This window comes from Trachemys scripta, chromosome 22, assembly GCF_013100865.1.
Source record: "Trachemys scripta elegans isolate TJP31775 chromosome 22, CAS_Tse_1.0, whole genome shotgun sequence".
NCBI lineage: Eukaryota > Metazoa > Chordata > Testudines > Emydidae > Trachemys > Trachemys scripta.
Window position 1 is genome coordinate 12,405,353 of NC_048319.1, and position 13,960 is coordinate 12,419,312.

A 13,960-nucleotide genomic window follows, 5' to 3' on the forward strand; every position below is an offset into this window, starting at 1 on the left:
GGGGGGGGGAGTGGCACTGTATATGAAAAAATGTAGAATCAAATGAAGTAAAAATCTTAAGTGAATCCACATGTTCCATAGAATCTCTATGGATAGTAATTTCATGCTCTAATAAGAATACAACATTAGGGATCTACTATAGACCACCTGACCAGGACGGTGATAGTGATGATGAAATGCTAAGGGAAATTAGAGAGGCTATCAAAATTAAGAGCTCAATAATAGTGGGGGATTTCAATTATCCCCATATTGACTGGGAACATTTCACTTCAGGACGAAATTTCTCGATACTTTAAATGACTGCTTCATGGAGCAGCTGGTACGGGAACCCACCAGGGGAGAGGCAACTCTAGATTTAGTCCTGAGTGGAGCGCAGGAGCTGGTCCAAGAGGTAACTATAACAGGACCGCTTGGAAATAGTGACCATAATACAATAGCATTCAACATCCCTGTGGTGGGAAGAACATCTCAACAGCCCAACACTGTGGCATTTAATTTCAAAAAGGGGGAACTATGCAAAAATGAGGGGGTTAGTTAAACAGAAGTTAAAAGGTACAGTGACTAGATTGAAATCCCTGCAAGCTGCATGGGTGCTTTTTAAAAGACACCATAATAGAGGCCCAACTTCAATATATACCCCAAATTAAGAAACACAGTAAAAGAACTAAAAAAGAGCCACCGTGGCTTAACAACCATGTAAAAGAAGCAGTGAGAGATAAAAAGACTTCCTTTAAAAAGTGGAAGTCAAATCCTAGTGAGGCAAATAGAAAGGAGCATAAACACTGCCAAATTAAGTGCAAGAATGTAATAAGAAAAGCCAAAGAGGCGTTTGAAGAACCGCTAGCCAAAAACTCCAAAGGTAATAACAAAATGTTTTTTAAGTACATCAGAAGCAGGAAGCCTGCTAAACAACCAGTGGGGCCCCTTGATGATCGAGATATAAAAGAAACGCTTAAAGATGATAAAGTCATTGTGGAGAAACTAAATTAATTCTTTGCTTCAGTCTTCACGGCTGAGGATGTTAGGGAGATTCCCAAACCTGACAAATCTGAGTAACTGTCATAGGTTGAAGTGTCACTAGAGGAGGTTTTGGAATTAATTGATAAACTTAACATTAACAAGTCACCGGGACCAGATGGCATTCACCCAAGAGTTCTGAAAGAACTCAAATGTGAAGTTGCGGAACTATTAACTAAGGTTTGTAACCTATCCTTTAAATCGGCTTCTGTACCCAATGACTGGAAGATAGCTAATGTAACGCCAATATTTAAAAAGGGCTCTAGAGGTGATCCCGGCAATTACAGACCAGTAAGTCTAATGTCTGTACCGGGCAAATAAGTCGAAACAATAGTTAAGAATAAAATTGTCAGACACATAGAAGAACATAAACTGTTGAGCAATAGTCAACATGGTTTCTGTAAAGGGAAATCGTGTCTTAGGCCTGGTCTACACTACGGGTTTAGGTCGACTTTAGCAGCGTTAAACCGAATTAAGCCTGGACACGTCCACACAACGAGGCCCTTTCTTTCGACTTAAAGGGCCCTTTAAACCGGTTTCTTTACACCACCTCCGACGAGGGGATTAGCGATAAAACCGGCCTTTGCGGGTCGGAATTGGGGTAGTGTGGACGGAATTCGATGTTATTGGCCTCCGGGAGCTATCCCACAGTGCTTCATTGTGACCGCTCTGGACAGCGCTCTCAACTCAGATGCACTGACCAGGTAGACAGGAAAAGACCCGCGAAGGTTTGAATTTCATTTCCTGTTTGCCCAGCGTGGAGAGCACAGGTGACCACGCAGAGCTCATCAGCACAGGTAACCGTCATGGAGTCCTCCCAGGATCGCAAAAGAGCTCCAGCATGGACCGAACGGGAGGTACGAGATCTGCTCGCCATATGGGGAGATGAAGCAGTGATAGCTGAACTCCGTAGCAGTAAAAGAAATGGAAAAGTATTAGAAAAGATCTCCAAGGCCATGAAGGACCGAGGCCATAACAGGGACACACAGCAGTGCCGCGTGAAAATTAAGGAGCTAAGGCAAGCCTACCACAAAGCCAGAGAAGCAAACGGAAGGTCCGGGGCAGAGCCGCAAACTTGCCGCTACTACGCGGAGCTGCATGCGATCCTAGGGGGTGCAGCCACCACTACCCCAACCGTGTGCTATGACTCTCTCACTGGAGAAACACACAGGGAAGACGGTTCGGGGAACGAGGAAGATGACGATGGAGGTACTGTAGGTAGCTCACAGCAGCAAGGAAGCGGAGAAACCGGTTTCCCCAACAGCCAGGATCTGTTTGTTACCCTGGACCTGGAACCAGTAACCTCCGAACTCACCCAAGACCCTCAGGGCACACAGGAGACCTCTGGTGAGTGTACCTTTGTAAATATTTGTAAACATTACACATGGTTTAAAAGCAAGCGTGTTTAATGATTAATTTGCCCTGGCAATCGCGGCCAGTACATCTACTGGAAAAGTCTGTTAACGTGTATGGGGATGGAGCGGAAATCCTCCAGGGACATCTCCAGAAAGCTCTCCTTTATGTACTCCCAAAGCCTTTGCAAAAGGTTTCTGGGGAGGGCTGCCTTATCCCGTCCGCCATGGTAGGACACTTTACCACGCCAGGCCAGTAGCACGTAGTCTGGAATCATTGCATAACAAAGCATGGCAGCGTATGGTCCCGGTGTTTGCTGGCATGCAGACAATATCCATTCCTTGTCTCTCTTTGTTATCCTCAGGAGAGTGATATCATTCACGGTCACCTGGTTGAAATGGGGTGATTTTATTAAGGGGACATTCAGAGGCGCCCGTTCCTGCTCTTCTGAACAGAAATGTTCCCCGCTGTTAGCCACGCGGTGGAGGGGAGGGGTGAAGTGATCATCCCAGAGAATCGTGTGTGTGTGTGTGGGGGGGGTGGTGGTTTACTTGTGTTTGTGCCGCATGTTAACCGGGAAACTGCAGCCCCCTCCTTTTACATTGAAACCCCATTTTAAATGGACAACCCAATTCATCCTTGAGATGGGAAATGCGCTGCTGTTTGCAACCTTTCCCGCATGTTAAGAAGGTTAAATAAGCCAAAACACTGTGGCCTACGATGGCTGCCTGCAAGCCGAAATATGCGACCTTGTAATGAAAGAGTGTACCCATTGTTCCCTAAAATGTGTCTTTTTTAACCACCTCTCCCTTCTCCTCCACCAGCTGCAAATGTTTCTCCTTCGCAGAGGCTCGTGAACATTAGAAAGAGAAAACGTAAGACGAGGGACGAGATGTTCACGGAGCTGCAGATGTCCTCCCACGCTGATAGAGCACAGCAGAATGCGTGGAGGCAGTCAATGTCGGAGATGAGAAAAGTCCAACATGAACGAGAGGAGAGGTGGCGGGCTGAAGACGATAGGTAGCGTCAGCTTGCAGACAGACGGCAAGAGGCAATGCTCCGTCTGCTGGAGCATCAAAGTGATATGCTCGAGCGTATGGTTGAGTTGCAGGAAAGGCAGCAGGAGCAGAGACCGCCGCTACAGCCCCTGTGTAACCAACAGCCCTCCTCCCCAAGTTCCATAGCCTCGTCACCCAGACGCCCAAGAACACGGTGGGGGGGCCTCCGTCCACCCAGTCACTCCACCCCAGATGATCGCCCAAGCATCAGAAGGCTGGGCTTCAATAAGAGTTAAAGTTTTAAAATGCAGTGTGTCCTTTTCCATCCCTCCTCCCCCACCCATCCCTGCTACCTTGGCAATTATCCCCCTACCTCTGTAAGGAACTAATAAAGAATGCATGAATGTGAAAAAACAATGACTTTATTGCCTCTGCAAGCGGGAGGGGAGGGGAGGGTGGGGTGGGGTGGTTGGTTTACAGGGAAGTAGAGTGAACCGGGTCGGGGGGGGGGTTGGAGGGTTCATCAAGGAGAAACAAACAGAAGTTTCACACAGTAGCCTGGCCAGTCACAAAACTCGTTTTCAAAGCTTCTCTGATGCGCACCGCGCCCTGCTGTGCTCCTCTAACCGCCCTGGTGTCTGGCTGCGCGTAATCAGCGGCCAGGCGAGTTGCCTCAACCTCCCACCCCGCCATAAATGTCTCCCCCTTACTCTCACAGATATTGTGGAGCGCACAGCAAGCAGCAATAACAATGGGGATATTCTTTTCGCTGAGGTCTGAGCGAGTCAGTAAGCTGCGCCAGCGCGCTTTTAAACGTCCAAATGCACATTCCACCACCATTCGGCACTTGCTCAGCCTGTAGTTGAACAGGTCCTGACTCCTGTCCAGGCTGCCTGTGTATGGCTTCATGAGCCATGGCATTAAGGGGTAGGCTGGGTCCCCAAGGATCACGATAGGCATTTCAACATCCCCAATGGTCACTTTCTGGTCCGGGAAGAAAGTCCCTTCCTCCAGCTTTCGAAACAGAGCAGAGTTCCTGAAGACGCGAGCATCATGTACCTTTCCCGGCCATCCCACGTTGATGTTGGTGAAACGTCCCTTGTGATCCACCAGGGCTTGCAGCAGCATTGAAAAGTACCCCTTGCGGTTTATGTAGTCGGTGGCTTGGTGCTCCGGTGACAAGATAGGGATATGGGTTCCGTCTATGGCCCCGCCACAGTTTGGGAATCCCATTTCAGCAAAACCATCCACTATTGACTGCACGTTGCCCAGAGTCACTACCCTTGCTATCACCAGGTCTTTCATTGCCCTGGCAAATTGGATCACAGCAGCCCCCACAGTAGATTTGCCCACTCCAAATTGATTCCCGACTGACCGGTAGCTGTCTGGCGTTGCAAGCTTCCACAGGGCTATTGCCACTCGCTTCTCAACTGTGAGGGCTGCTCTCATCTTGGTATCCTGGCGTTTCAGGGCAGGGGAAAGCAAGTCACAAAGTTCCATGAAAGTGCCCTTACGCATGCGAAAGTTTCGCAGCCACTGGGAATCGTCCCATACCTGCAGCACGATGCGGTCCCACCAGTCTGTGCTTGTTTCCCGGGCCCAGAATCGGCGTTCCACGGTATCAACCTGCCCCAGTAACACCATGATTTCCACATTGCTGGGGCCTGTGCCTTGTGAGAGGTCTATGGCCATGTCAATTTCCTCATCACTCTCGTCGCCGCGCTGCAATCGCCTCCTCGCCTGGTCCGGGTTTCGCCTTGGCATGTTCTGGCTCTGCATGTACTCCAGGACAATGCGCGTGGTGTTCATAGTGCTCATAATTGCCGCGGTGATCTGAGCGGGCTCCATGATCCCAGTGCTAGCTATGGCGCCTGGTCAGAAAAAAGGCGCGAAAGTAGTATCTGATGGACCAGGAGAAGGAGGGCGGGAGGGAGGGAGGGCCGAGTGACGACATGGCGTACAGGTACAGGAACAGGGAGGAACACAAACAACTGTCACACAGAATGGTCCCCCCCAAAGATTAAACTGGAAACCCTGGGCTTAGCAGGCCGTTGATTTCACGGAGGAAGGGGAAGCAAATGAACACAGAACAAATCTATTTTTTACATCTTAAGGTGGCAGCCGACGCTGCAGCATGAGTGACAGCCATACCAGTATGACGATGACGGATACCAATCATAATATGCCATCATCTGCCAAAAGGCAAGGGGCTGCTGCTGTGTAGCAATGCAGCCCCACGTCTGCCAGCCCCACGTCCGCCAGCACCCAGCATCGCCCTCGGCCTCTTCTGGGTGCTTAGCAGACAATATTGGGCAATTGGCAGAAAATAGTATATTATGACTGGTAACCGTCATCATCGAAACAGTAGCATGTCTGCCCAGGTGGCCATGATTGACAGCCATACCAGTACGACGACGACGGGTACCAGTCATAATATACCATCGCCTGCAAGGGGCTGGTGCAATGCAGCACTACGGCTGCCAGCCCCACGGCTATCACTCATGCTACACCGTCTACCGCCAAAAGGCAGTTAGCAGCTGCTGCTGTGTAGCAATGCAGTCCCACGTCTGCCGGCACCCAGAGGACATATGGTGACGGTGAGCTCAGCTGAGCTGAGCGGGCTCCATGCTTGCCGTGGTATGTTGTCTGCACAGGTAACCCAGGTAAAAAGGCGCGAATCTATTGTCTGCCGTTGCTGTGACGAGGGGGGAGGGGCCTGACGACATGTACCCAGAACCGCCCGCGACACTGTTTTGCATCATCCGGGCATTGGGATCTCAACCCAGAATTCAAAGAAAAGGCGCGAACCGCTTCTCGGCTCGAGCTGTGGCGCAAACGTAGTATCTGACGGCCTAGGGGAAGGAGGGAGGGGGGCCGAGTGACGACATGGCGTACAGGCACAGGGAATTAAAATAAAGAACGGTGGCTGTGCATCAGGGAGAGACACAAACAACTGTCACAGACTGGTCCCCCCCAAAGATTAAACTGAAAACCCTGTTGACGGAGGGAGGGGGAAGCAAATGAATACAGAGAAAATCTATTTTTTACATCTTAAGACGACGGTGCAGCGTGACTGATAGCCCTCGGCATCTTTCTGGGTGCTTGGCAGCAAATACTGGGCGGTGTATGACGATGGTCTTCAGGCCTATTGCACGAGCTGCTGCTCAGGGAAGACTCTGCTAACGTGCGATGACCCGACTTGTAATAGGCCGGCTAACAGTCATAATACACCATTTACTGCCAAAAGGCAAGCCCCACGGCTGCCAGCACCCAGATCGCCGATGAAGGCTACCAGTCTACTGCACCGTCTACCGCCAAAAGGCAGTTAGCAGCTGCTGCTGTGTAGCAATGCAGTCCCACGTCTGCCGGCACCCAGAGGACATATGGTGATGGTGAGCTCAGCTGTGCTGAGCGGGCTCCATGTTGTCTGCACAGGTAACCCAGGTAACCCAGATAAAAAGGCGCGAATCTATTGTCTGCCGTTGCTGTGACGGGGGAGGGAGGGGCCTGACGACATGTACCCAGAACCGCCCGCGACACTGTTTTGCATCATCCAGGCATTGGGATCTCAACCCAGAATTCCAAGGGGCGGCAGAGACTGCGGGAACTGTGGGATAGCTGTGGGATAGCTACCCATAGTGCAATGCTCCGGAAGTCGACGCTAGCCTCGTACTGTGGACGCGGTCTGCCGACTAGAGCACCTAGAGCATTTTATTGTGTGGACATACACAATCGGCTGTATACAACCGATTTCAATAAAACCGGCTTCTATAAATTCGAACTAATTTCGTAGTGTAGACATACCCTACCTAATCTATTAGAGTTCTTTGAAGGGGTCAACAAACATGTGGACAAGGGGATCCAGTGGACATAGTGTACTTAGATTTCCAGAAAGCCTTTGACAAGGTCCCTCACCAAAGGCTCTTACGTAAGTTAAGCTGTCATGGGATAAAAGGGAAGGTCCTTTCATGGACTGAGAACTGGTTAAAAGCCCGGGAACAAAAGGGTAGGAATTAATGGTAAATTCTCAGAATGGAGAGGGGTAACTAGTGGTGTTCCCCAAGGGTCAGTCCTCGGACCAATCCTAGTCAACTTATTCATAAATGATCTGGAGAAAGGGGTAAACAGTGAGGTGGCAAAGTTTGCAGATGATACTAAACTGCTCAAGATAGTTAAGACCAAAGCAGACTGTGACGAACTTCAAAAAGATCTCACAAAACTAAGTGATTGGGCAACAAAATGGCAAATGAAATTTAATGTGGATAAATGTCAAGTAATGCACATTGGAAAAAATAACCCCAACTATACATATAATATGATGGGGGCTAATTTAGCTACAACAAGTCAGGAAAAAGATCTCGGAGTCCTTGTGGATAGTTTTCTGAAGATGGCCACGCAGTGTGCAGAGGCGGTCAAAAAAGCAAACAGGATGTTAGGGATCATTAAAAAGGGGATAGAGAATAAGACGGAGAATATATTATTGCCCTTATGTAAATCGATGGTACGCCCACATCTCGAATACTGCGTACAGATGTGGTCTCCTCATCTCAAAAAAGATATACTGGCACTAGAAAAGATTCAGAAAAGGGCAACTAAAATGATTAGGGGTTTGGAACGGGTCCCATATGAGGAGAGATTAAAGAGGCTAGGACTCTTCAGCTTGGAAAAGAGGAGACTAAGGGAGGATGTGATAGAGGTATATAAAATCATGAGTGATGTGGAGAAAGTGGATAAGGAAAAGTTATTTACTTATTCCCATAATACAAGAACGAGGGGTCACCAAATGAAATGAATAGGCATCAGGTTTAAAACAAATACAAGGAAGTTCTTCTTCACGCAGCGCACAGTCAACTTGTGGAACTCCTTACCTGAGGAGGTTGTGAAGGCTAGGACTATAACAGAGTTTAAAAGAGAACTGGATAAATTCATGGAGGTTAAGTCCATTAATGGCTATTAGCCAGGACGGGTAAGGAATGGTGTCCCTAGCCTCTGTTTGTCAGAGGATGGAAATGGATGGCAGGAGAGAGATCACTTGATCATTGCCTGTTGGCCCACTCCCTCTGGGCACCTGGCATTGGCCACTGTCGGTAGACAGGATACTGGGCTAGATGGACCTTTGATCTGACCCGGTATGGCCGTTCTTATGTTCACACACACACAGCCCCTACACACACACAGCCCCTACACACACACACACACACACACACAAAGTCCCTACACATCGCTACACACACACCATGCCCCTACACACACACACACACACACACAATGCCCCCCCCCACTCTCCAGGACTCTCCCACAGACACACACCCCCAACTCCAACACGCTCAGCCTGTGTGGGCTGGTCCTGGTGCTCTGGGCCCTGCTCCCCCTGCCAGCTGCTGGCCACGTCTGACTCCTGTGCTTTGCACTAGTGGCTCCTTCCCTCCCATGGCGGCCGAGGGCCCACCCTAGCCCTGTCCCAGCCTGTGCAGGGACGCCAGCCGCCCGAACCCCAGTGTCCCCAGCTTCTGGGCAGGGCTCTGTGCTACCCAGGGAGCAAAAGCAGCACCCGACATGGGCTCGGCCTTTTGCCAGTCTGAGGTCATGGGGATGAAAGGAACACCCGGCCCGCGGCTGTCTGCAGAGCGCCCCAGGGGGTGGTGGGCTCCCCTCGGGGCACACGGGGATGTGACGGGGAATAGTAGGGGGGACATGCCCAGGGGCAGAGAGAGGCTGTGCCCCGGGGACAGCAGGCACTAGGTGGGCACAGGGCTTGGGGTGCAGGGAGGGACCCAGTTGCTCATGAGAGCCACCCCTGGGCCCAGCAGAGCACCCCTGGCCAGGGGTAGCCATGGAGCACTGGAGACACTGCCCACTGAGCGCCACACCTGGTCCTGCGCAGGCCTCTGGGCAGAGCGGCCTAGTCACCCCGCTGATCACAGGGCACAGGACCTTCCCCTGCAGTGCCCTGCCCCTCACTGAGCCCTCCTCATTCTCCCACCCCGCAGTGCCCCCCAGCCATGCTGTGCCCTCCCCACCCCGCGTACCCTTCCCAGCCCCCCTGCTGCACCCCCCCCCCGTGCCCCCCAAGCCTCCTGCACTCACTTGCTGTCCAGAAGGTCCATGATGGGCTGCAGGACATTGTCGGCGTCCTGAGCGACGCTGCTGCAGGCGCTGGCGGGGACGTTCCCGGTGCCCTTCACCTGGCTCAGGATGTCGCCCATCTGCTTCACGCAGTCCTCAATGTGCGGCTGGAAACTGGGCGCCACAGGGCGCAGGCAGCTCCGTGAGCAGGGCGGGGAGCCCCTCGCCAGGAACGCCCTGCTCCAGCGCCTCCCCCCCCCCCCCCCCCCCCGCCCCCCCCCCCCCCTCCGCCCCGCGCCCCCCCCCCCCCCCCGGCCCCCCCCCCCCCCCCCCCGCAGCCCCAAACCCAGCCGTGACCCTCGGGGCTCAGCCCCAGAATCACCACACACGGAGCCTCCTTCCGAACAGGAGCAGAACCCGAGCCTGTGCTTTGTACCCGAAGATTTATACCCCTCCCGCCAGGCCCTCTCCCCGGCAGCCCCCGGGCCCCTCTGCCCGGCGTACCTGGTGGCAAAAACTCTGCTGAGCTCATCCAGGACGTTGTTGAGTTTCACCTGCAGCTCCTTCAGGATGTCGCTGGCCTCGGCGTCCAGCTGCAAGGGGGGACGTGCCTGGTTAACAGAGACTGCCCCTCTGCGGGCAGCGCGTGACACTCGGGGGCTGCGCAGGCCACGGGAGCCCGTGGTCCCCAGAATACTCCCAGAATGCACTGGGCAGCAAGGACCGAGTCCGTCTCGGGTGGAAGCTGGCGTGAAAGCCGGGCGAGGACAGAAGCTGCCCATGGATTGCTGGCGGTGTGCTGGGTCGCTCACAGCACGGCAAGACGGCACTCCTGCCCAGGGGCCAGGAGACAGGGGCCACTGCATTGCCATGCCCTGGGGGCCAGCGGCACCCCGCTGGGGGTGGGGGATCCCACCCGACTGGGACGTACCACTGCGGAGCCTCACTATGGGGCCTTTAAACTTCGGGGCATACCCCCTCCAGGGGCCCAGCCGCAGGAAAGAGCAGGGCGTCCCGGTACAAACCTCCTTCCCCCCCATGGCTTCAAACATCTTCTCCAGCTGGACACGGAGCTGCTGGATGTTGTTCATCAGGATACAGGGCTAGAGGGGGACCGGACGGAGAGGTGGTTAGCAGGGGACGCTTACACCCTACTGGCTGCGATCACAGCAGTGGGGAACACAGCAACGGCCAGACCTGCTCAGACCCAAGTCCAGCTCCCTGGGTCCTGTCTCTGATAGTGGCCAGCAGGCATGGTGGGGTAGGCTGCCCAACATCTGATCTCCGGGTCTCTAGTAGTTAGAGCCTGGCTGAAGCCCTGAAGATTCATCATCCACCCCCCAGCCAACACTTGGGCTAGCGTTAACTATGAACCCTCGGGCCCGTGTCTGCATGCCTGATTTCACCGCCCAGGCGGGTGTGGACCTCCCCCGCTCCTTAGCTCACGTTAGAGATGCGGGGCAGAGAGGTCACAGTTCGGCTGCCCCCCCTGAGGGATCTATAGCCACATTAGCCACCTGGCTAAGTGGCCATATGCCAGAGACACTGAGCCCCCTCAGTGCTCATTGATTTCACTGGGGGTTGGGGTGCGCAGCACCTGGAGACCTTGCTGCAGGATTTAGGGGCCCAGCAGAAGGCCTCCAAACTTCGGAGCGAGAGCTGGAGAGTCGGCCGCAGAGCAGGGGGCAGATGGGGTTCTCCCAATTCCCAGCGCTGTTGGAGGGCATGGCTCGGGAATCCTGTCCCAGGGGGGCGAGGAGGTGGAGCGGTCAGCGTGGGAGCGTTTTCCAGAAGAGGTTTCTCAGCCCATGTGACTTGATGGGAGGGAGGAGGGGAGGGGCTCCGGCCTGAGCCAGCAGCTCCTTCTCCAGTCACAGGAGCCCCCAAACTCCACATCCCACCTTCATCCAGCTCCCCAGCTGCACTGGCTTGCCTTGTGACACGCCCAGGAGAGGCCCGGTGCTCCCCGGTCATGAGAGCAAGGCACCCAGGGCTGGATCTCCCAGCTCTCTGGCCCTGCTTGGAAACCCCAGGCGCTCGCTGGCCGGGGGGCAGGGTCACTGTTCCACCCATTCGTCTAGCCAACAGCCTGACATTTTAGACACTGGGCCGAATCCCTCCCGTGCAGAACTCTAGCGAAGCCAATGGAGTTATGCCACGGGGTGAACTTGGCCTGCTGGAGCGAGGATGCAAACTCTCCTAGAGTGTGCAGGTGGGATCGAGCTACCACCCAGCTGGCCTGACAGCGGTGCCTTCAATGCCCCAGAGCCCGCTCTGAGCTGGGGGTGGGTCTGCCAGTTCCATCGGAGTCCATGGAGTGGACTCAACGGACTCCTGCTTTATACCAGTGCCAGTAGGAGAAATGGGCCCCCCCATATCTAGAGACCTCTTTGCCGGATTAAAGGGAGCGTGTCTCATGGGTGAGGAATGGGGCTGCCCCGCGACGCCTTTGTACGCCCATGCCTGGGCATGAAACGTGACTTGTGGGGGGGTTGGATGGGTGGGTAAGCATGCGTCAGTGTGTACCGTGGGCCTGGCTGTGCCCACCCAGCAGGGGGAGCTGTGGCGCTGGGGCCCGGGTGCAGATCTAGAGCTCCCCAGACTCTGGCGGGGTTTGGATAGGATGGGCTTTGGTTCTGCCCACTGGAGAGACAGGTTGCCAAGTTCAGAACCCTGTGTGGATCCAAAGTGTCCCAGGGGTTCGGAGCCAGCCTGGCAGAATCACTCCTGGGAACGGGTGCCCCAGAGCATCCTGCAAATAGCAGAGACGGGGCCTTTCAAGGCAGCCACCGGAGAACAGAGAGGAGAGGGAGGGTGCAGAGGAGATGGGTGCTAATTGCTTCCGGGGGGTCTGGAGGCATCGGTGGCATGGCGACACCGCGGCAGAAAGTGGCCCCGCCAATCGGCAGGGAAGAGAGCAAGGTAGGAGGAGGGGATACGTCACCACTTTCTCCTTCTCCTTGGAGCAGTACAAAGCAAAATCCTTGGAGATGATCTCGGCGTACTGCAGCAGCACGTTGCTGATGGTCTGCAGGCAGGAGAGGCCGGGCCGGGCCGGGGGCAGAGCAGAGCGAGCGGCAAAGGAAGGCAAGGCAAGAGAAAAGGAAAGGAACGAGACTGTGAAATCCAGATTTGGTCTGAAATAAACTGCCCGAGGATCGCTCTGGGCCGACGAAGCTGCAAACTGAACTCCAGGGAACAAAACGGCCCCTGTTGTGTGTCAGTGCTGTGCATAGGTGTGACTGTCGGGGTGGGGGGCATGTCAATGGAGATGCTGCCACCCCCCTATTCCCACTCTTGGCCCCCCACAACTTTCTGTTATACAAGACCTGAATTAACCCCATAAAATCCCATTCCCTGCCCCCACACTGCCCAGGAGGAGGCGCTGGAGATAGGTGTGGGCAGGAGGCACCTCCTAGAGCTGCCGTTCCTCCTCAGCACCAGCGCTTCAGGTTTCCATGGCTGGCACATGGCACACGGAGGGGCCCTGGGACAGGAGCACATCGCTTTGGTCCAGCCGGGGCGAGGCGATGTGCTGACATGGGGCAGGCGACGCAGCGCTCAGCTCCCTTCCAGGCTGGGGTCACTCCGTGGAAGTGTGAGTCACCGGAGTCAAGCCTGCAGCGTTTAATTAATCCAGGAGCTAGCGAGCCCGGGGTAACCGCAGGGTTTGCCTGGGTCCAGCAGCCTCAACAAAGAATCCCCTTCAGTTATGATACAGCCCGGTCCTACGCCTTCTCCACCCTGCAGTCCCAGGTGCCCAGCTCTGGTACTGGCCAGGTGAGCAGCATGTCGGCGCCCGGCCGATTGAACGGGTACAGGTGCGGCTCCAGCTGAGGCCTGGCTCTGTGTAAGCTGGGACCATTGTCATTCCGGGGTGGGGATCACAGCAGTGTAAACACAAGGTTGGACCCAGCGTGTCTCCTGGCCCCTCACCTTGGCAAACCTCCGCATGTAGTGCCCGACGATCTGCGGGTCGGGGCACTCCAGCTTCTTGATGATCTCAAAGCTCTGGTTCAGCTGGGAGAAGACGTCCACCACGGAGCAGGAGAAGAGAGCGTGCTCAGAGGTTTGCTGGAACTGGGGCAGGAGACAGGGGGGAGCAGAGCATAGGAAAGAACAGGTTATTTTCTGGGCTCAGAGCTAGAGCCCAGGGCCTGGGTGATGTGTCACAGACGCAGTTGCTGCGCTGCCTTTACGTTCTGCCTTCATCTGAGCATCTCAAAGCATTTTGCGAAGGCAGGTGAGTATCCCATTGTATAGGTGGGGAAACCGAGGCACAGAGCAGGGCTGTGACTGGCCCAAGGTCACACAGGTGTCAGGAGCAAAGTTGGAAATAGAACCCAGGGATCCCTATTCCCAGTTCCCTATTCAGATCAAGGCTTCTCTCTTCATAAACCCAGCTGCCAAGCTTGGCTTCCTCCAAATGGCCTGGCCCTGCACGCTGACGCTACCAGGCTCCTGGCCATGTGCCTGCTGCTGCCTGGTTCCAGTTGGAGGATCAGAAATAACCGGGAGAGAGCCCC

General features: G+C 54.4%; 1 protein-coding gene across 1 annotated transcript in view; it reads right to left on the reverse strand.

The window, feature by feature from the left end:
* UNC13A (unc-13 homolog A) overlaps positions 1-13,960 on the reverse strand; it is a 126,609-nt gene that overhangs the window by 28,565 nt on the left and 84,084 nt on the right. Inside the window, exons 31-35 of the mRNA XM_034755596.1 lie at positions 13,371-13,514; positions 12,379-12,462; positions 10,460-10,537; positions 9,939-10,027; positions 9,456-9,608 (exon numbers count right to left, since the gene is read on the reverse strand). Coding sequence (XP_034611487.1) covers positions 9,456-9,608; positions 9,939-10,027; positions 10,460-10,537; positions 12,379-12,462; positions 13,371-13,514 — 548 coding nt within the window. The remainder of the gene's footprint in view (positions 1-9,455; positions 9,609-9,938; positions 10,028-10,459; positions 10,538-12,378; positions 12,463-13,370; positions 13,515-13,960) is intronic.